Source organism: Rhinoderma darwinii, chromosome 5 (genome assembly GCF_050947455.1).
Source record: "Rhinoderma darwinii isolate aRhiDar2 chromosome 5, aRhiDar2.hap1, whole genome shotgun sequence".
NCBI lineage: Eukaryota > Metazoa > Chordata > Amphibia > Anura > Rhinodermatidae > Rhinoderma > Rhinoderma darwinii.
Genome location: NC_134691.1, coordinates 330,748,852 through 330,764,848, shown reverse-complemented (window position 1 = coordinate 330,764,848; position 15,997 = coordinate 330,748,852). Strand labels below are relative to the sequence as shown.

Below are 15,997 nucleotides of genomic sequence, written 5' to 3'. Positions count from 1 at the left end.
TCCCTTTATATGATGTAGGTACAGTTAGTACTGCTTCCATGTCTCTACCGGTTTATGATGTAGGTACAGATAGTACTGCCTCTATGCTTCTTCCAGTAAATGATGAGGGTACAGATAACTTGTCTCTCTTCCTGCAAGTGATGTAGACACAGATAGTACTGCCTCCCTGTTAATGAGATAGGCAGTTAGTACTTCCTCCCTGTCTTTACCTGTTAATGATGTAGACACAGAAAGTACTGCCTCCGTGTAAACGATGTAAAAACAGATAGTACTGCCTATCTCTCTAGAGATTTGTTTTTTCCTCCATAGGTACTAGTGTTGGTGCCAAAGGTTAGTATTCCCACGTTTTATGTGCACTGTGTGAACACGCTCTATGGGGATGTCCGGATTTTAGCACATTCTAGTTTAATAGGCAGCAATAATAAAAATAAAATAATAATATACATTCTTTTTTTTAACTCTGTGGCTGCTACAGGAGATGTAAGCAAATTATATTTTGTCTGGTATCCAATGGAGCCGTCCATCCTTCCCCACTAAATGTCTCTCTTTCGAAGGGACAGTCTATACTTTTGACTAAAAATCCCTCTGTCTCTCTTTGCCCCTTAACTGTCCCACTTTTGGGGCGCCATATGTAATTATTTACAGGTGATGATGGCCGTGGGCAGTGATCTTCCAAGGCAGCACTTTGGCATTAGTAGAGGACCTGGGAGAAGATATTTCAATCACACTCCAGTCCTGCCCTCGTTGACCTTCCCTTAGTATAGCATACCATAATGCATATAAAACATAACAAAATTCAGGATTTACAACTTTTTCTTTATTTTTTATTATTGCATTCATTTTTTTACAATAATAATATCCATTGACAAGAGGTTTGCTTACATTTAGAAATGGCATTTTATCACAGGCATTGGAGGCCTAAGCTACACAGGAATTTTTTGTGGTAATGAGAACAACTGCTTTGCTTGGGAAACATTATAATCTATTGCTCATGGTACATGGACAATTGTGGACAGATCGTGTTGACAGTGTATAGTGTTTTTGACCTATTGCCTAGAATGGAGAATGGGATTGGTCTCGTATTTTAGAGATCCCCTGTTACGGAATTACGAGTCAATAGAGAGAGTTCCCTCCTTTGTTAACCAAAACAGGGGCCGGCTTTAAAGAGCATCTCTCGCTCTGGAGGACCTGGCATGCCCAGTGATTACATAAAAAGCCTATTGATTTCAATGAGCAATGTGTAATACTTCACTTGCCCTGTGATGGTGCTGAAGGGCAATTGATCACTCTGTGATCAGCTTATTGTCGGAGGACTATTCTAACAAAAACCGGATTGTTGAATGTGGAAATCCCCTTTTGTAACCAGAAACTTTTTGTTTTTTATATCACACTATTAAAAATCACCTGTGTAACTTAGGCCAAAGAGTAGTCAGAGTACAGCAGATGGCTAGCCATTGAAGGCTACCAAAAAATAGAAAAAAATCAAAGGATCCGGACAATACACAAAAATACCAATAAAACAGCACCGTAAGAAGGTACAAAAAAAATAACAACACTAATCTCGACATGGGTTTCATGTCATGCAAATTAATAATCAGAAGCACCAGAACACTTGTACGTTGCATGGAATGGAAATATCCCCCCCCCCCCAAAAAAAAATAGCAGTTTTACCTGTCGCAAAACTTGGATTCTGTATCCAGTAAAGCGGTTGTTATACAGTAAATGATATCTGTCGATTACTCCCAGCAAATTTGTGAACACATATGGTTGCGGCATTGCAGTGCTTCAAGGTTCAGTGATGTCACTGATAGGCTAATCTTTCAAAAATATTTCTGCAGCCTCCAAATTAGTGGTTTATTCGAGAGTGTCGCATTTTTAGGCAAGGCCTAGTTTACATTGTGCCCTTTTGGCCTCTGTCGGGCTAGTATACGTAAATATAACTTTTCTTTGTAGGATGGAATAGCGTAGTAGACTACTCATTTCCATCCGGCAAAAAAAAAAAACTATGATTTTTTTTTTTAACATGGGGAACAGTTAAGTGATGGATGACACCGTATGGTATCTGTCACAGGCCTCCGTTAAATGTATACGTCAGGATGATCTAGCGACATAACTGTCCATACATGCTTGCTTGTACGGCGGCCCTATCCACTGTGACCACAAGACCTTTACAGCTAAAGTACCCGGCTGCAATCTCTACTCAGGGAAAAGTACTTTTGATGCTCTGGCTGGGGACTTCGGCATCGAAAAGCTCCTGACATCACTGTCCATATATGGACAGTGACATCAGGAGTTTCCCCATGCACATTGCTTCAGGTAGTGCTCTGCCTGGGGGGTTGTGGGACGTATTCTACCGAATGCCTATAATCTGGGATACGTTGCAGCCCTCCTTCGGAGGTATACATTGGGCATATTCCGACGTATACCTCGGTCAGAAAGGGAAAGTGCTGTAAACCAGGCCTTACCACCATTTAATACTGTAAAAAAAAAAAAAAACATTCTCCCCCAAAAATGTTTATTTCATAAAAGTTACCAGCAGTATAGCAATAGACTTAGGACGACCTACAGGAAGATGAACACATTCACATGCAAACAAGGTCAAATGAAGATGAAAAAAGTCCCTTGTAGCATATAATGCGGATAATAGGTGGTTGATTCTTTTAAAGGGGTGGTATGAGATTAGAAAAAGGGTCTATTTTATAGGATTTTTGTTAGCGCAACGCTTGTCCATGGGCTGCGTCTGATATTGCGGCTCACCTCAATGGGGCTGAGCTACAATACCATACACAGCCCATAGACAAGAGCGGCGATGTTTTATGCTAAAAAAAAGAAAACACCTCGAAAATAGCGGCCCCTTTTATAATTTCATGCTTTACTTTTAAATTAAATTAAATTAAATCAGTGAGGGAGGAGCGATCACAGATATATGGGAAATGTGATATTCAACGAATGGTTAAGACAATTGGCTATCGCTGACTATTTAACTTGCTATTTAGGGATGAATTCAATTTTTTAGGATAATCCAATTTTACCAATCCCTAACAATCTTCACGTTCCATTGAAAAATTGTGTTTTATCAGTGTCGGAGTGGGGTGTTTAAGGCCACCAGTGGAAGCCCACTTTGTAGATATATAGCACATGTCTGCTTCCCTTGCATCGTAAACTCTGCTGTTATCACCGCACACACAGATTATATCGACAGCAAGAACTTTCTAAATAATCCCCATCCCCCAAATAAGTGATAAAATCCTGCACCTCGTTCCTTATACTGTATCAGAACAGAAGACCAATGGAGGAATCACTCGTCTGCTGGGGGGCAAGTCTAACCATGGGTCTACCAGGTGGCAGCAAGGGAGTTATAATCCCCAGTGAAGATGACACCAAGAGACTGGTCAACTAACCTCCCGCTTGTCTCCATTTCCCCCCTCACATCATGAAACTGCCCCTCACATGCAGCCCTGCACTCACCAACATCCCATGATTACAAATCACTGCCGATCACTAGATCAGCACAGTCCACACCCACTGCTGTCATCTTTCCCGTGCTATACAGTGTCCTATCTAGTCATCTCCTCCTTCCACTATGATCTGTCTGGCTCTAGGGTGTTCAATCTCGACCCACTTTGAGGTATGCAGACATACACCGATCAGCCATAACAATAAAACCACTTGTCTAATATTGTGTAAGTCCCTCTTGACATAAAAACAGATCTGACCCATCGAGACATGGACTCCACAAGACCTCTGAAGGTTCCTGTGGTCTCTGGCACAAGACGTTGTCAGCAGATCCTCTAAATCCTGTAAATTGTAAGGTGCGGCCTCCATGGATTGGACTTCTTTTTCCAGCACATCCCACAGATGATCGATCGGATTGAGATCTGGGGAATTTTGAGGCCAAGTCATCACCTTGAACTCTTTGTCACGTTCCAGAACAATGTTTTCAGTGTGGCAGGGGCATTATCCTGCTGAAAGAAGCACGGCCATTAGGGATAGGGGGTACTTGTCTGCAGCAATGTTTAGGTAGGTGGTACATGTCATAGTAACATCCACATTTATGCTCGGACCCAGGGATCCCCAGCAGAACATTGCCCAGAGCATCACACTGCGTCTGCCGGCATGTCTTCTTCCCATAGTGCATCCTGGTGCCATCTCTTTTTCCAGATAAGCAAAGCAAACGCACCCGGCCGTCCACGTGATGAAAAAAAAAGTAATTCATCAGACCAGGCCTCCTTCTTCCATTACTCCATGGCCCAGTTCTGATGCTCACGTGCCACTGTAGGCGCATTTCGGTGGTGGACTGGGATCAGCATGGGCACTATGACCGGTCTGTAGCTACACAGCCCCAAATACAGCAAGCTGCGATGCTCTGCCTGTTCTGACACCTTTCCATCATCGCCAGCAGTAACTTTTTCCGCAATTTGTGCTACAGTAACTCTTCTGTGAGATAAGACCAGACTCCCGATGCGGGTCAATCAGACCCTGAGTGCCCATTACCCTGTCGCCGGCTCACCGGTTGTCCTTCCTTGGACCACTTATGGTAGGTAATAACCACTGCATACCGGGAACATCCCACAAGACCGGCCGTTTTGGACATGCTCTGACCGAGTCGTCTAGTCAACAAAATTTGGCTCATGTCAAAGTCGCTCAGATTCTTACACTTGCTCATTTTTCCTGCTTCCAACACATCAACTTCAAAAATTAACTTTTCACTTGCTGCCTAATATACCCCCCCCCCCCCACCCCCTCTCAGGCGCCATTGTATTCAGATCATCCATGTTACCCATTTCACCTGTCATGGGTTTTAATGTTATAGCTCACCGGCATATACGGGGCTAAAACACAAAATATCATCAAGGCTTAATTAAATGTACCTTAAAAGGGTTGTCGAGGAGTCCCATGCGAATGGCCACATGGAGCCTTATAGCCAATTACATGATAAATAAGCAATGAACAGTAATGTGGGACAACCCTCCACTTGGATCTCCTGCCGCCATTTGCATTGGCGGCAGGAACGTTTTAAAGTGTGGGTTTCTAGGAGTATGGTCAGGTACAGACGAAGGCATGACAGGGTTTATTTAGCAGTGAATTTAAGAAGTTTGGGGGAAATCAAGATAACGTCTTTTGTACCGGCACATCTCCTTCTATAATCTAATTTTGTGATCTCTCCAAGCTTCATTAAATAATAGGGCACTGCTACAGCAGGTACCAGCATTTAAACTGGTGTGTGCTCTTCATGCCAACATTAGGTTATCAGATGGTGCTAATTTTTATTAACATGGCGCCATCTGGCAACTTTGTCCTAAAACTTTTGTTTCAATTATCATTACACAGTGCAACAGGTGTACAACCTATGGTCCAGGAGACATAGTGGAATCTGAACCTAATTCTGGAGAACAGTTATGGTGTTAATGGGGTTCTCCAAGTCCTTAACATCGAAGGCCTATCATTATCCGATCAGCCCAGTGAAGGGGCTTGAGCAACGCGTCCTTCTCATTGTTTACACAGGAGTAGCGGCTTGTCTGTATGAGCGGCTGTCCCTGGTACTGCAGTTTTTGCTATTCATCCCAGAGGTCGGACCCTCACTAAACATTGATGGCTAGTCTTAAGGCTAGGCAATCAATGTTAAAGTCTTGGAGATTTCTAATGTAATCTGCCCCCTATGTGGGTCATAGAACGATGCTACACAGACAAAGGGGGTCCAAGAGAATACCCCATAGACCCTGGTAGTCCCAGCTACGTTTCACACCACCTGTTATCAGTCTAGGTTTCTAACTACACAACACTTCTGTCCTTGTTGACTAATGTAATCAAGTGGGTGGCTTCACAGTCCTCCCGTAAGCACCTGGATTGTATGGAGAATGACCTCGTCCTTAGGTTTACATATTAAATAACAGCCGTATCAATGAATATAAACACCTTAATAATTCATAAAATACCTTTAGAGATGAAAATATACAGTACAATTATAAAAAACATTCACAAGTTTGTACAATCATCAAAAAAATTCAGTGTTCACAAACATGGGCACCATATCTGGAATTAACTTATATGACACAACAAGAAACACAGACGAAGAAAAAAAATACCATAAACAGTAATAATGCTGGTTATAATGATCCAGCCATATATCAACCAAGTGGGTATTTGGGGCTGTAACTGAAGAAGCAAAGATGGCAGTAGAGTGGGAAACCATTGGCTCAGTACTGACGGTGGGCCAAATAAGTTTTAGGTAAGTGGGTATGAGGCTCAACTGATAGGTTTAAGTCTTGTCTTGGGTCTAAGATCCAAGTATGGGTCGGTGTCCTTCATTCTACCCTTTTCTATCCTCCGTAACTGTTCTTCTAAAGCCTCTGATTAGCCTTTGCCAGTATTAAATTGACCAATCTTCGTTGTCTGTCCTCCCAGCTTGTGTCTGTATCACGGACGGGCCTAATGTACCGCACAGAATTATTACTCGTGACCACAGATATTTTGTCTATTACATGTATAGACAGAGTAGTCACCAATACAGGAGGTCATTGACAGCTGGGGAAAAGAAGGTCCTAAGAACATGAGTTCAAAATGCACATCAGCAAGGTACAAGGTATTTTATAGGTATTAGATTACAGAATATGATTTTGCAAGTGGAGTTCGGCTTTAAAGGGGTTTTCCGAGTTTATGAAAAACACAGAAAAGTACCTATATATGTCTGAATGGTCACCAGATGACAATGCCATCGTAGCTGCGAAGTAGTTTCAACATGTTGCCCATCTCTATGCAGCACTGTTGTTTCAATTTTGCTGTGTGTGGGATTAACACGTAAACGACTACAATTCCCATAATTCATCTTCCCTCACACAGACATTTCCTCTATTTACAGCTCACTACCTGCTGTTGAGACACAGCTCTGCAGTTCTGCTTCTAGACTCCGCACTCTTTGCTGCCCAGCATGTGACACATGATCCCTCCAGATACAGGGAAGGAAAGTGGAAAAGCAGAGAGCAGTGGAGATAAGAGAAATGTCATGTCCTGTACTACAGGGATGGGTGAGCGAAGATAACCAATAGTTCAGAGTACGGAATGTCATACAAGCAGTAGATAAATACCTAGAGCATGGACATGTGACTGCATGTGAGACTAGTTTACAGAGGTATTTCAGCTACAGACAGCACATTAGTAAGTGACTAATTTTACTGCAGCTAAGCCATTTGCACACAATTTTTTAAGACCCGTGGCTGTTTTTAACTAAAAACCAAAGGGAGATTTGCACTGCGCCTATACGTCTGCATGCTTTAAATGGCGTCCACTGTATGTTCACAGATATTAACACTTTTTCGGCAGATACAGTTTAATATGTTTGGTTGCAACAAAATGAGGTAATGACTTACACATAACTCAATATACTTTCCAGTTAACTGCATAAAAGAAAATAATATATACAGTATATACACACATACAGCCCATCATTTCTGCAAAATGAGATTGTCGACGGGCATAGACAGATACTGGGAAATGAAGCCATATCAATGTACTTATGTAATGACACTTTAAGTGGGTCTGTCATTTAATAAAGTGGCGGCAGCCATTTATTTCACGGAGTCAATAAAACACGGAACACACTACGGCTGGCCATGGACATCCAGTAAGATCTTTGCGGGTGGATTGTCAGGTTCCGCTGACAATTAAAGTCTATGGGTGCCAGCAGAATCCAAGTTCCCAAAGGATAAAATGGTTTGGGCATGTTGGATTTTTTGGGCTGTTGCTTTACTGTTTACCCTTCCCCCGTATAACACACAGAAATAGCATGCACATTTAGGTTTGGAATGGGAGTTTAAACACCCTTCCTCTTGCAGTTCTTACATGTCTATGGCCAGCTTACAGGGGTTTTCTGCTTCAGACAAGCCCTCTTCTATATGCCCCACTAGGCATTTGCTTGCAATTAGTAGTGTTAAATGCTGAAATCTTTCCCTGTGATAACAGCTGACCGAGGGGTGGGGATCCAGGCAGTGCATTGTCAGCTCATCAGAGAACCTTGCAAGTGAGAATGGGATGTCCACCTTAGTCAACTGTCTGACAAACGACTTCATCTACATAACTTCTAGTGTATTACCTTAAAGTGAGTGTTTTTTTGAAAATCTAAATTGGTTAAATTTCTGTGCTGATTAATTTCTTAATATCTTTATAGCAGTTAGAGTTCCGTTTTTCTGACACAGAGCTCCAGCAGCATGGAGGACACTATACAGTAGTAATGAGCAGTGTAGCTGAGATATAACACTTACCAGAAGTTGCAGCACGTCTGTGTGTGTCTTTCTTACTCTGCTCCCCCTTCCCCTCCATAGACTTGTATGGCCAGCGTTTTTGTGTCTCTTTCTCTCTCTGCTCCCCCCTTCCTTCTCTACAGATTTGTATGGGCAGAATTTCTGTGTTTCTTTATTTCTCTTCTCCCTTCTCCTGCTCAACCCTCCTCTCTCTATAGACTTGTATAGGCAGACAGTTCTGTAGTCTTTTTCCTCTGCTCAATAACTAGGAATGGATTTTGCTTGACAATAGGGGGTGGACAGGAGATTACAGGGAGACACCTAGTGGCAGTAACTTCACACAGAATTAGCATTGATAAAACAACTAAATTTTAACAGTAAGTAATTATAAGTTGATCTGTATCAGGTCTTCTATTAAATTAGTAGAAGTTGTTTGAAAAGTTAGTGTGCAGGGGATTTGGTGGCTGTTTCAGAAAAACGGAACTCCGACCACTATATAGATGTATTAAAAAATTAAACAGCACAGACTTCCCAACAGCATTAAAATAAAAGACAGAGATTCACTCTAAGTGATAAAATATATGCCTGCATTATGCATGAGTGACAGGTCCTATATCTAAAATATAAGGTTCATTATCTAGCTAGTAATACTTCTGTCAAAGGTCAGTGCTTATTGAGGCAACGACACTTAAAATATATGGATTAGTTCTTCATTGTAGCCACGATAGTGAAATGGAAGTTTGCTGATGGTGGCCAAAGCAAAATAACTTCAATGCAATAATTATAGGGTCCTGTGAGTTGCAGTCGTTTACTCGGATGATGATGACGGAAGCTGTGACTGTGGAGCAAATGTGATGATGACATCATCTTGACCCTTCAAGTTGACCAATTTTTGGCAAACAAAACTGATATGATACAAGAAAGCAAAAGAGAAGATGCTAAGTGTTGTCCGCCTGAGCTATACCAGCATTATAATACATCTGTTCAGTGCCTGGAGGTTTGGATACAGTAAAAATTGGGACTCTTGTCATGGAAATGTTGAGTTATGGCTCATTGGGGCTCTTGGCAGCTTCTTGTGATGTCATTTCATGTCTAACTCTATATAATTGGTCCTGCTCCTTCTTACGGAGCCTCTCTTTTTGCTTCTCCATCTTTTCATTGGCTTTACGGACTTTTTCGATCGTCACTTTCATGTCCTTGATTTTTTTTTTTATAATTGTTCTATCTTGGGTATTTACCCCAAGAGCCTAAAGGAAGACAAGGTTGACAGGTTGGTTACTCGAAAGATGAGAAGAGTTTATATGTATTGTCTAGGTTGAAGGTGTCTCTTTACCTTAAGCTTAGAGCTGTCCAGCTGGAGAAGTTGCTCACCATTGATATTGTGGGCCGTGAATTCAGAAACACAGTGTTGTAAGTTAATGGTCATTAACCAGTTGGTCACTTGCTGAGTGGTCCAGTCTAATGGAGTGCGGCTTTGCCATTGACTATGTTTGGGAGACTGTCCTTCATCTAGAATCTGTAAGAAATAATTGAAGAAATGTTGGTCTTCTGAATGGTTTAGAGGTCTATGTTGGTTGGTGGATTGATGGAATTCAATAAATTATGTAGAATGTAGGGCAGAAAAGACATGAATGGTGGAGTTTTGATGGTCCATATTATGCTTCATGGCGCGATGTAGAGATACACTATGCGGCCAAAAGTATGTAGACACTCCTTCTAATTATTGCGTTCAGGTGTTTCAGCCACATCGGTTGCAAACAGGTGTATAAAATCAAGCACACAGCCATTTTATCTTCATAGACAGACATTGCTAGTATTATGGGTCGTACTGAAGAGCTCAGTGACTTTACACGTGGCACATTTATTGCCAGTGAGGGGTAATGTTAATGTTACAGCATACAAAGACATTTTACACAATTGCAGCTTCCTAATTTGTGGTAAGAGTTTAGGGTCCGGATCCTTCCTGTTCCACCATGACTGAGCTCCTGTGCAAACAGCGAGCTCCATAAAAACATGGTGTGAGGAGTTTGGTGTGGAAGAACTCGAGTGGCTGCGCAGAGTCCTGACCTTTTCCCCTTGGCATGAATTGGAACGCCGATTGCGAGCCAGACCTTCCTTCCCAACATCAGCGCCTGACCCCACATTTGCTCTTTTGGATGAATGGACACAAAGACCCACAGACACACTCCAAAATCTAATGGAAAGTCTTTCCATAGGAGTGGATGCTGTTATAGCTGCAAAAGGGGGGGAATAACTCTATATTAACCTCAAGGTTTTGGAACGGGATTTCCAACAAGCTCATATAGGTTTGCACATACTTTTTTGGACATACAGGGGGAGATTTCTTAATTCTGTAATAAATTTAGACCAGACAGGCAGAAACTGCACCAAGTTTATCATGGAGATGCACGCTGCATGATAAATTTGGCGCAACTTGCTAGTCACGTTAGACACTTTTCTCTTTCCTATGCCACCTCATACGTTACACCAATTTTTACACCAATATTTTGCGCCGAATCCATGTTGCATGTCCTTTATAAATCTGGTGCATATTCTGGCTGCCATTAGCCATGACCCTTTCTTTTTCAGACACTTTAGAGGGAGGTGCAAAAACTTTCTAAAACACATAACGAATTCGGAGTACGCCATTTTTTTGGAGAAATTTGTGCAAGAATTCTGGAGCATTTTTCTTACTAAATTTCCTCCATTGTGTATAATGATGGAGTATTGTGATGAATGGATAAGGCAGACATACAAGGTACAACTAAGGATAACAAATTACAGTCAATGGGTCAGGTGATGGGGCAGTGTGTGGACTGATGGTGGACTGATGGTGGAGCACTGTGGTTTAGTAGCATGGGCGATGGTAAAGTGAAGGATAGCACAATGGAAAACTAATGGAGCCATGAAGTGTTGTAGAATGGAAGATGGAAGGGTGTAACAGTAGGAGGTGCAGAGGTTGAAGACACGCCTGGTGTCTGATGGACACAAATGGCCCCTACACCACGTAAGAGGACAACAATGCTATAAATGGTGGTTGAGCAATGAAATAGAGGTGAATGGATAATGTGTGTAGAGAAGAATGGATGATGGATATCAGGACAGAAGAGTGAAGTAATATACCTGAAGAAATGGGATAAGAAAGATCAAAGAACTATGGAAGAATCAAACAGGGAGGACTCACCTCATCATCTATCATATCCAGACTCTACACAAGTGGCATCAAAGAAATGGGGTAAAAAATACAAGACAAAGAGAAATATGAAAAATCAAAGAAGACACATAAAGAAGTGATTTCCAGTCATTACATTAGATAAGACATACCCATACATTGTAGAGACGCATAGGACAGTGACTTACACAACCCATTATATAACAGGAGAACGAGAGACAAGATCATTAACCCTTTCACTGTTGGGACACTTTTTCACACTGCGCAAATAAAACCTGAATTATCAAATGAAAAAAATCCACATTCTACCCCCATACCCATATATTTTCTGAAATTAGACACCTTACACATTGTAAAAATGCAATCTGAGAGCACATATTTTGTGAGGTTCCTGTATCTTCCCCTGGGGGTCACTGGAGGCTGTACAGAGAGAGATGACAGTAACAGGCTGTGATCTTTCTTCCTGCTCTCACTTGCAGCTCCCTCCTCCCTCCCCTATGCAGACACAGAAGCAGGAAATAAAACTTTTCATGCTGTTCCCTGAATTCAAACGTGTGCTGTGCCCCGAATATTGCACCTAGACCCTGGTGTTATTTCAAAGCCTGGGATTCTGAACTTTGATATGATACCAAGATCTAAGCTGTAGTCCCTACATTTTAGCCGTGGCAAGCATTTAAAGTCATGACGTATTCCATACATCCTCGACAGTGAAAGGGTTGATGGAGGGTTAGTTACAGAAATGAGTAATTCCGTTAATACATTATACAGTGAAATTCCTTTAATCCAGCATTTAATAATCCAGAATGTCTGATAGTCCGGCACTTATTTTCAGCACAGAATTTTTATATGACATGGCCTTTTCCAATATCAGAAGCAGATAACGGAGCAGAATGAACCAACGAGAAATGTCCCCTAATTAAAATACAAAGTCATAGAAGCAGATTTCATGTTAACATTTTATTTTTGACTTTCTGTCCTAAGCTTCTCTTCCCTTACAGGTGAGTTTTATTTACTTTGCTAATACCAATCTGATAATCCAACATATATGTATCAGGTCCCATTGATGCCGGAGAAAAATAATTTTAATGTATTAAGGATTTGTTATATAAATAAACAATTTAAAGGGGTTCTCTATCTAAATAATTTTTTGAAAACTCATATAATAATAGGTGAATTATAAAATTATGGCTTGCCTGGTCTCTCCCCTCAGCATAGATTAACCCTCAACTAAAATCCTAAGAATATTAAAATGTAGCTAAATGTTTGACAAACTTCTGACATGTCATAAGTTTGGATTGGTGGGGGGCCGAGCATTGAGACCCCCACCAATCGCTAGAACAAACAAAGCAGCTGAAGCCCTCGTGTGAGCGCTCAGCCGCTTCGTGTCTGTTCGGCTTTTTCCGGAAAGCCGATGTATCGGAGTACGAGCTCGTAGACTTTGTATTGAGTCTGTACACCGATACATTTATTTCTGGAAAAGGCCGAACAGACACGAAGCGGCTGAGCGCTCACACGAGTTCTTCAGCTGCTTCGTTCTAGAGATTGGTGGGGGTCTCAGTGCTCGGACCCCCACCAATCCAAACTTCTGACATGTCACTATGACATGTCAGAAGTTTGTCAAACCTTTAGCTACACTTTAAGACACACTTGTAACTAGGGGTACGCAGCCTGACTACCCAGTATGGCCCCTGTTGTTAGGCAGTGTATTCATAGCAACCAGTCTGTCTCAAATGACTACGTTCATCTCAAAGCTGATTGGCACAGTGCTGATACTAGAGGAGAAACGGATGCCATTCCATACTTACATTATTAATCAGATTTTTCTAGAAATACGAAGAGAAATATGCAGGGCCCGAAGCCTGGGGCTGCACTACTGAAAGATACTGATGACAATATTTCTGTTCTGATTTGTGTCAGGTGCAGTATTGTTATGGACACCTGACGGAGCCTCCAACACAAATGTGAACATTTATCATTATGAGAATTAGCCAATGAAATGCAGAGAACCCCTTTAAAGAGGTTTTCCAGGAATACTTATTGATGGCCTATACTTAGGAATGGCCATCAATGTGTGATCGGTAGGACTCCCCAGGACACTCACAATCAGCAGAATTAAGGAGCCATGATGCTTATCGCTGATCAGTGGGAGTCGGATCCCCGCTGATCACACAATGATGGCCCTTGGCCAAAAATAAATATTCCTGGAAAACCCCTCTAATGATTATTATTTCAACAGTAAAGATGAAGAGAATTCCGGTCGTTTCTTAAGAAGATATTCCGTACTATAGACTTGTCATTACCTCATCTGAGGACAGAGCTAAGGAGTGGGATCTCTCTGCAAACTTTGGTTCAACCACAAGACCGCTCAGGTCCGCTGAACTGGCGCTGCTGGGACTGAAGTCATCGCTCAACGTCATATTCTGTAATCACAAGGTAAAACATACGAGTTACTATACAATCTAGTCATCTGGTATATGCAGTACTGGTGAACCACTTATAAGCAGTGATATGTAATCACCACGTTACAGCTTTGCTGTGTTCTGGACACCCTTGGTTAAGGCCGATTTCATATGGGCGCATTTTAAGGTCCATATAACAACTGCAAGACCCAGACTTCCTGTAGTTCTAATGAACCGAACTAAGATCACCATAGAACCTAAGATGATCTAAGTTCAGTTCAGTAGAATCACGCGGAGTTTGGATATTGCAGCCGTAAGGGTGACACTAAAATGCAGCCATATGACTGTAACAGAACCAGCTTAGAAGCATTTATAGGAACATCTTAAGCTGTTCCTACTCAAAAACTTTATTGGTAACTTTTATTTAACTTTGGCAAAATTCTCTTTAAATGGAAACTCCAGGCAACAATTATTAATAATTCATAATTAGTCATGTGGAGCTACGAAAGTCGTGTATCATACCAGGGCTGGTATTTTATTTCACTTAAATGTAAGCTTTCAAGCTGATCTGTTCCTTATAGGTCCTTAAAACCATAGGAAATAACAAAATGACTGCAAGCTATTGGCTGAAGCTGCACCTCATAGACTTCCTGCTCAGCCTGCCCCCTTGTATATAATGCTGATAATAATGAGAGCTCTCTTTCCTTTCTGGTTCAAATGCAGGAGGAAGCAGATGAAATGGAGCAGAGAGATCTCAGTATTACCAATTTTATGTGCTGAGGGCATGCAGGGGTCAGGCTGAGCAGGAAGTCTGTGAGGTGCAGCTTTAGCCAAAAGCTGCAGAGCAGGAAGTGGAGTCAAATAAGGTGCGTCATTTTAGCAACTTCTGGAGAGCCCAGCAACATGCAGCAGAAGTTTTTGTTTCCTAGCATGTACGAAGCACAATAGTCTCCTAAATAACCAGAAATTATAAGTATAGAGGCAAGGAGGCTAAACTGTGATCCTCTTCATTATAACTTTATGACAACAATCTGTCTAATCATCATCTGTAACTTTAAAAGTAGTTTGTGTCCCCCCGTCCCCCCCTGTGCACAGGCTGTGGTCACTGGTCTCAGGACAAAATTATAAATGTAATGGGGTATATGGAGTAATATTACCTGGTGCCCTCCAGTTGCGCCCCTGTGCCATGGTTCTGCCATTTTAGGGCCCCCTCTGTGTTGTCTCAAAATGGCTACAGCGCTTCTTACACAAAGTCTAAGACACTCCCTCTGTTCACGGATTGGACGGAATTGTTCTCATGAGAAGCTATGGCCAATCCGAGAACAGTGGGCGTGTCTCAAGACTTTTAGTCTAAGAAGCACTGTGGCCATTTTGGAACAGCACAGAGGAGAACCGAAAACGGCGACACCATTGTAGAGGGGCACAACTGGAGGGCACCAGGTAACATTACCCCATTTTTAAAATGTTGTCCCGGGACCGGAGGGTCGCTTGTGTGAAGGAAGAAAAGGATATTGAATTTTGTATTAGAAAAACAGAGAGTCGGGTTAACCCTATGATGATAGAAACGATAGGCACACAATAGATTGCATTGCCCGGTCAAAACAGTAACTCTTCTATGAGTATGAGTCTCTAAAATAAAACAAGAATGAATATAGGAAGCCAAAATACTATACCAAGCGACATGTATTGCCAGCTACAGACGGCCAGAAAGAGAAGAACTGTGAGAGAAACAGCAGACAGATGGGATGAGTTAGACATGAGATGAGAGTTAGACAGTGAGAGACGACAGGGGAGGACGGGGGATAGGTGATTCCAGTAATGCTTATAACACACCGTGTATTCTCCCTATTGATTCCCATATATACTCTAGGGATGTATATTGTATCTGGACGATGTTGCTGCTGCTGCACAGAGACTGTAGCTTCTATCTAGTGTCTATGTGATCTGCAGCAGTTTCCAGCTATTCAAGTAGTGCTACATCGGGGCAAAGTTTGCCCCAGCCCTGAAGAATTATGCCATGCCGCCACAGGACAGGGATCACCCAGCATGGTCCTTGATTCCCTGTGATAGTCGCTCAGCAGGTACATACGTTTAAAGAAATCAATCCCTGCAGGATCTTAGAGATCAAGACTTAATTCCAAATGAGCTTCACGGTCACTCCTTATGTACCACCACAGACCAGCGGATGA

The 15,997-nt window shown here is 42.0% G+C and overlaps 1 protein-coding gene across 2 annotated transcripts in view; it reads right to left on the bottom strand.

The window, feature by feature from the left end:
* Positions 1 to 4,748: 4,748 nt before the first annotated feature.
* PPP1R9A (protein phosphatase 1 regulatory subunit 9A) overlaps positions 4,749 to 15,997 on the bottom strand; it is a 187,466-nt gene continuing 176,217 nt past the window's right edge. For both annotated transcript variants that reach the window (XM_075827733.1, XM_075827734.1), the window contains 4 exons: positions 13,710 to 13,829; positions 11,422 to 11,445; positions 9,571 to 9,753; positions 4,749 to 9,484 (listed from right to left, as the gene is read on the bottom strand). In XM_075827733.1, coding sequence (XP_075683848.1) covers positions 9,281 to 9,484; positions 9,571 to 9,753; positions 11,422 to 11,445; positions 13,710 to 13,829 — 531 coding nt within the window. In that variant the 3' untranslated portion in view covers positions 4,749 to 9,280. The remainder of the gene's footprint in view (positions 9,485 to 9,570; positions 9,754 to 11,421; positions 11,446 to 13,709; positions 13,830 to 15,997) is intronic.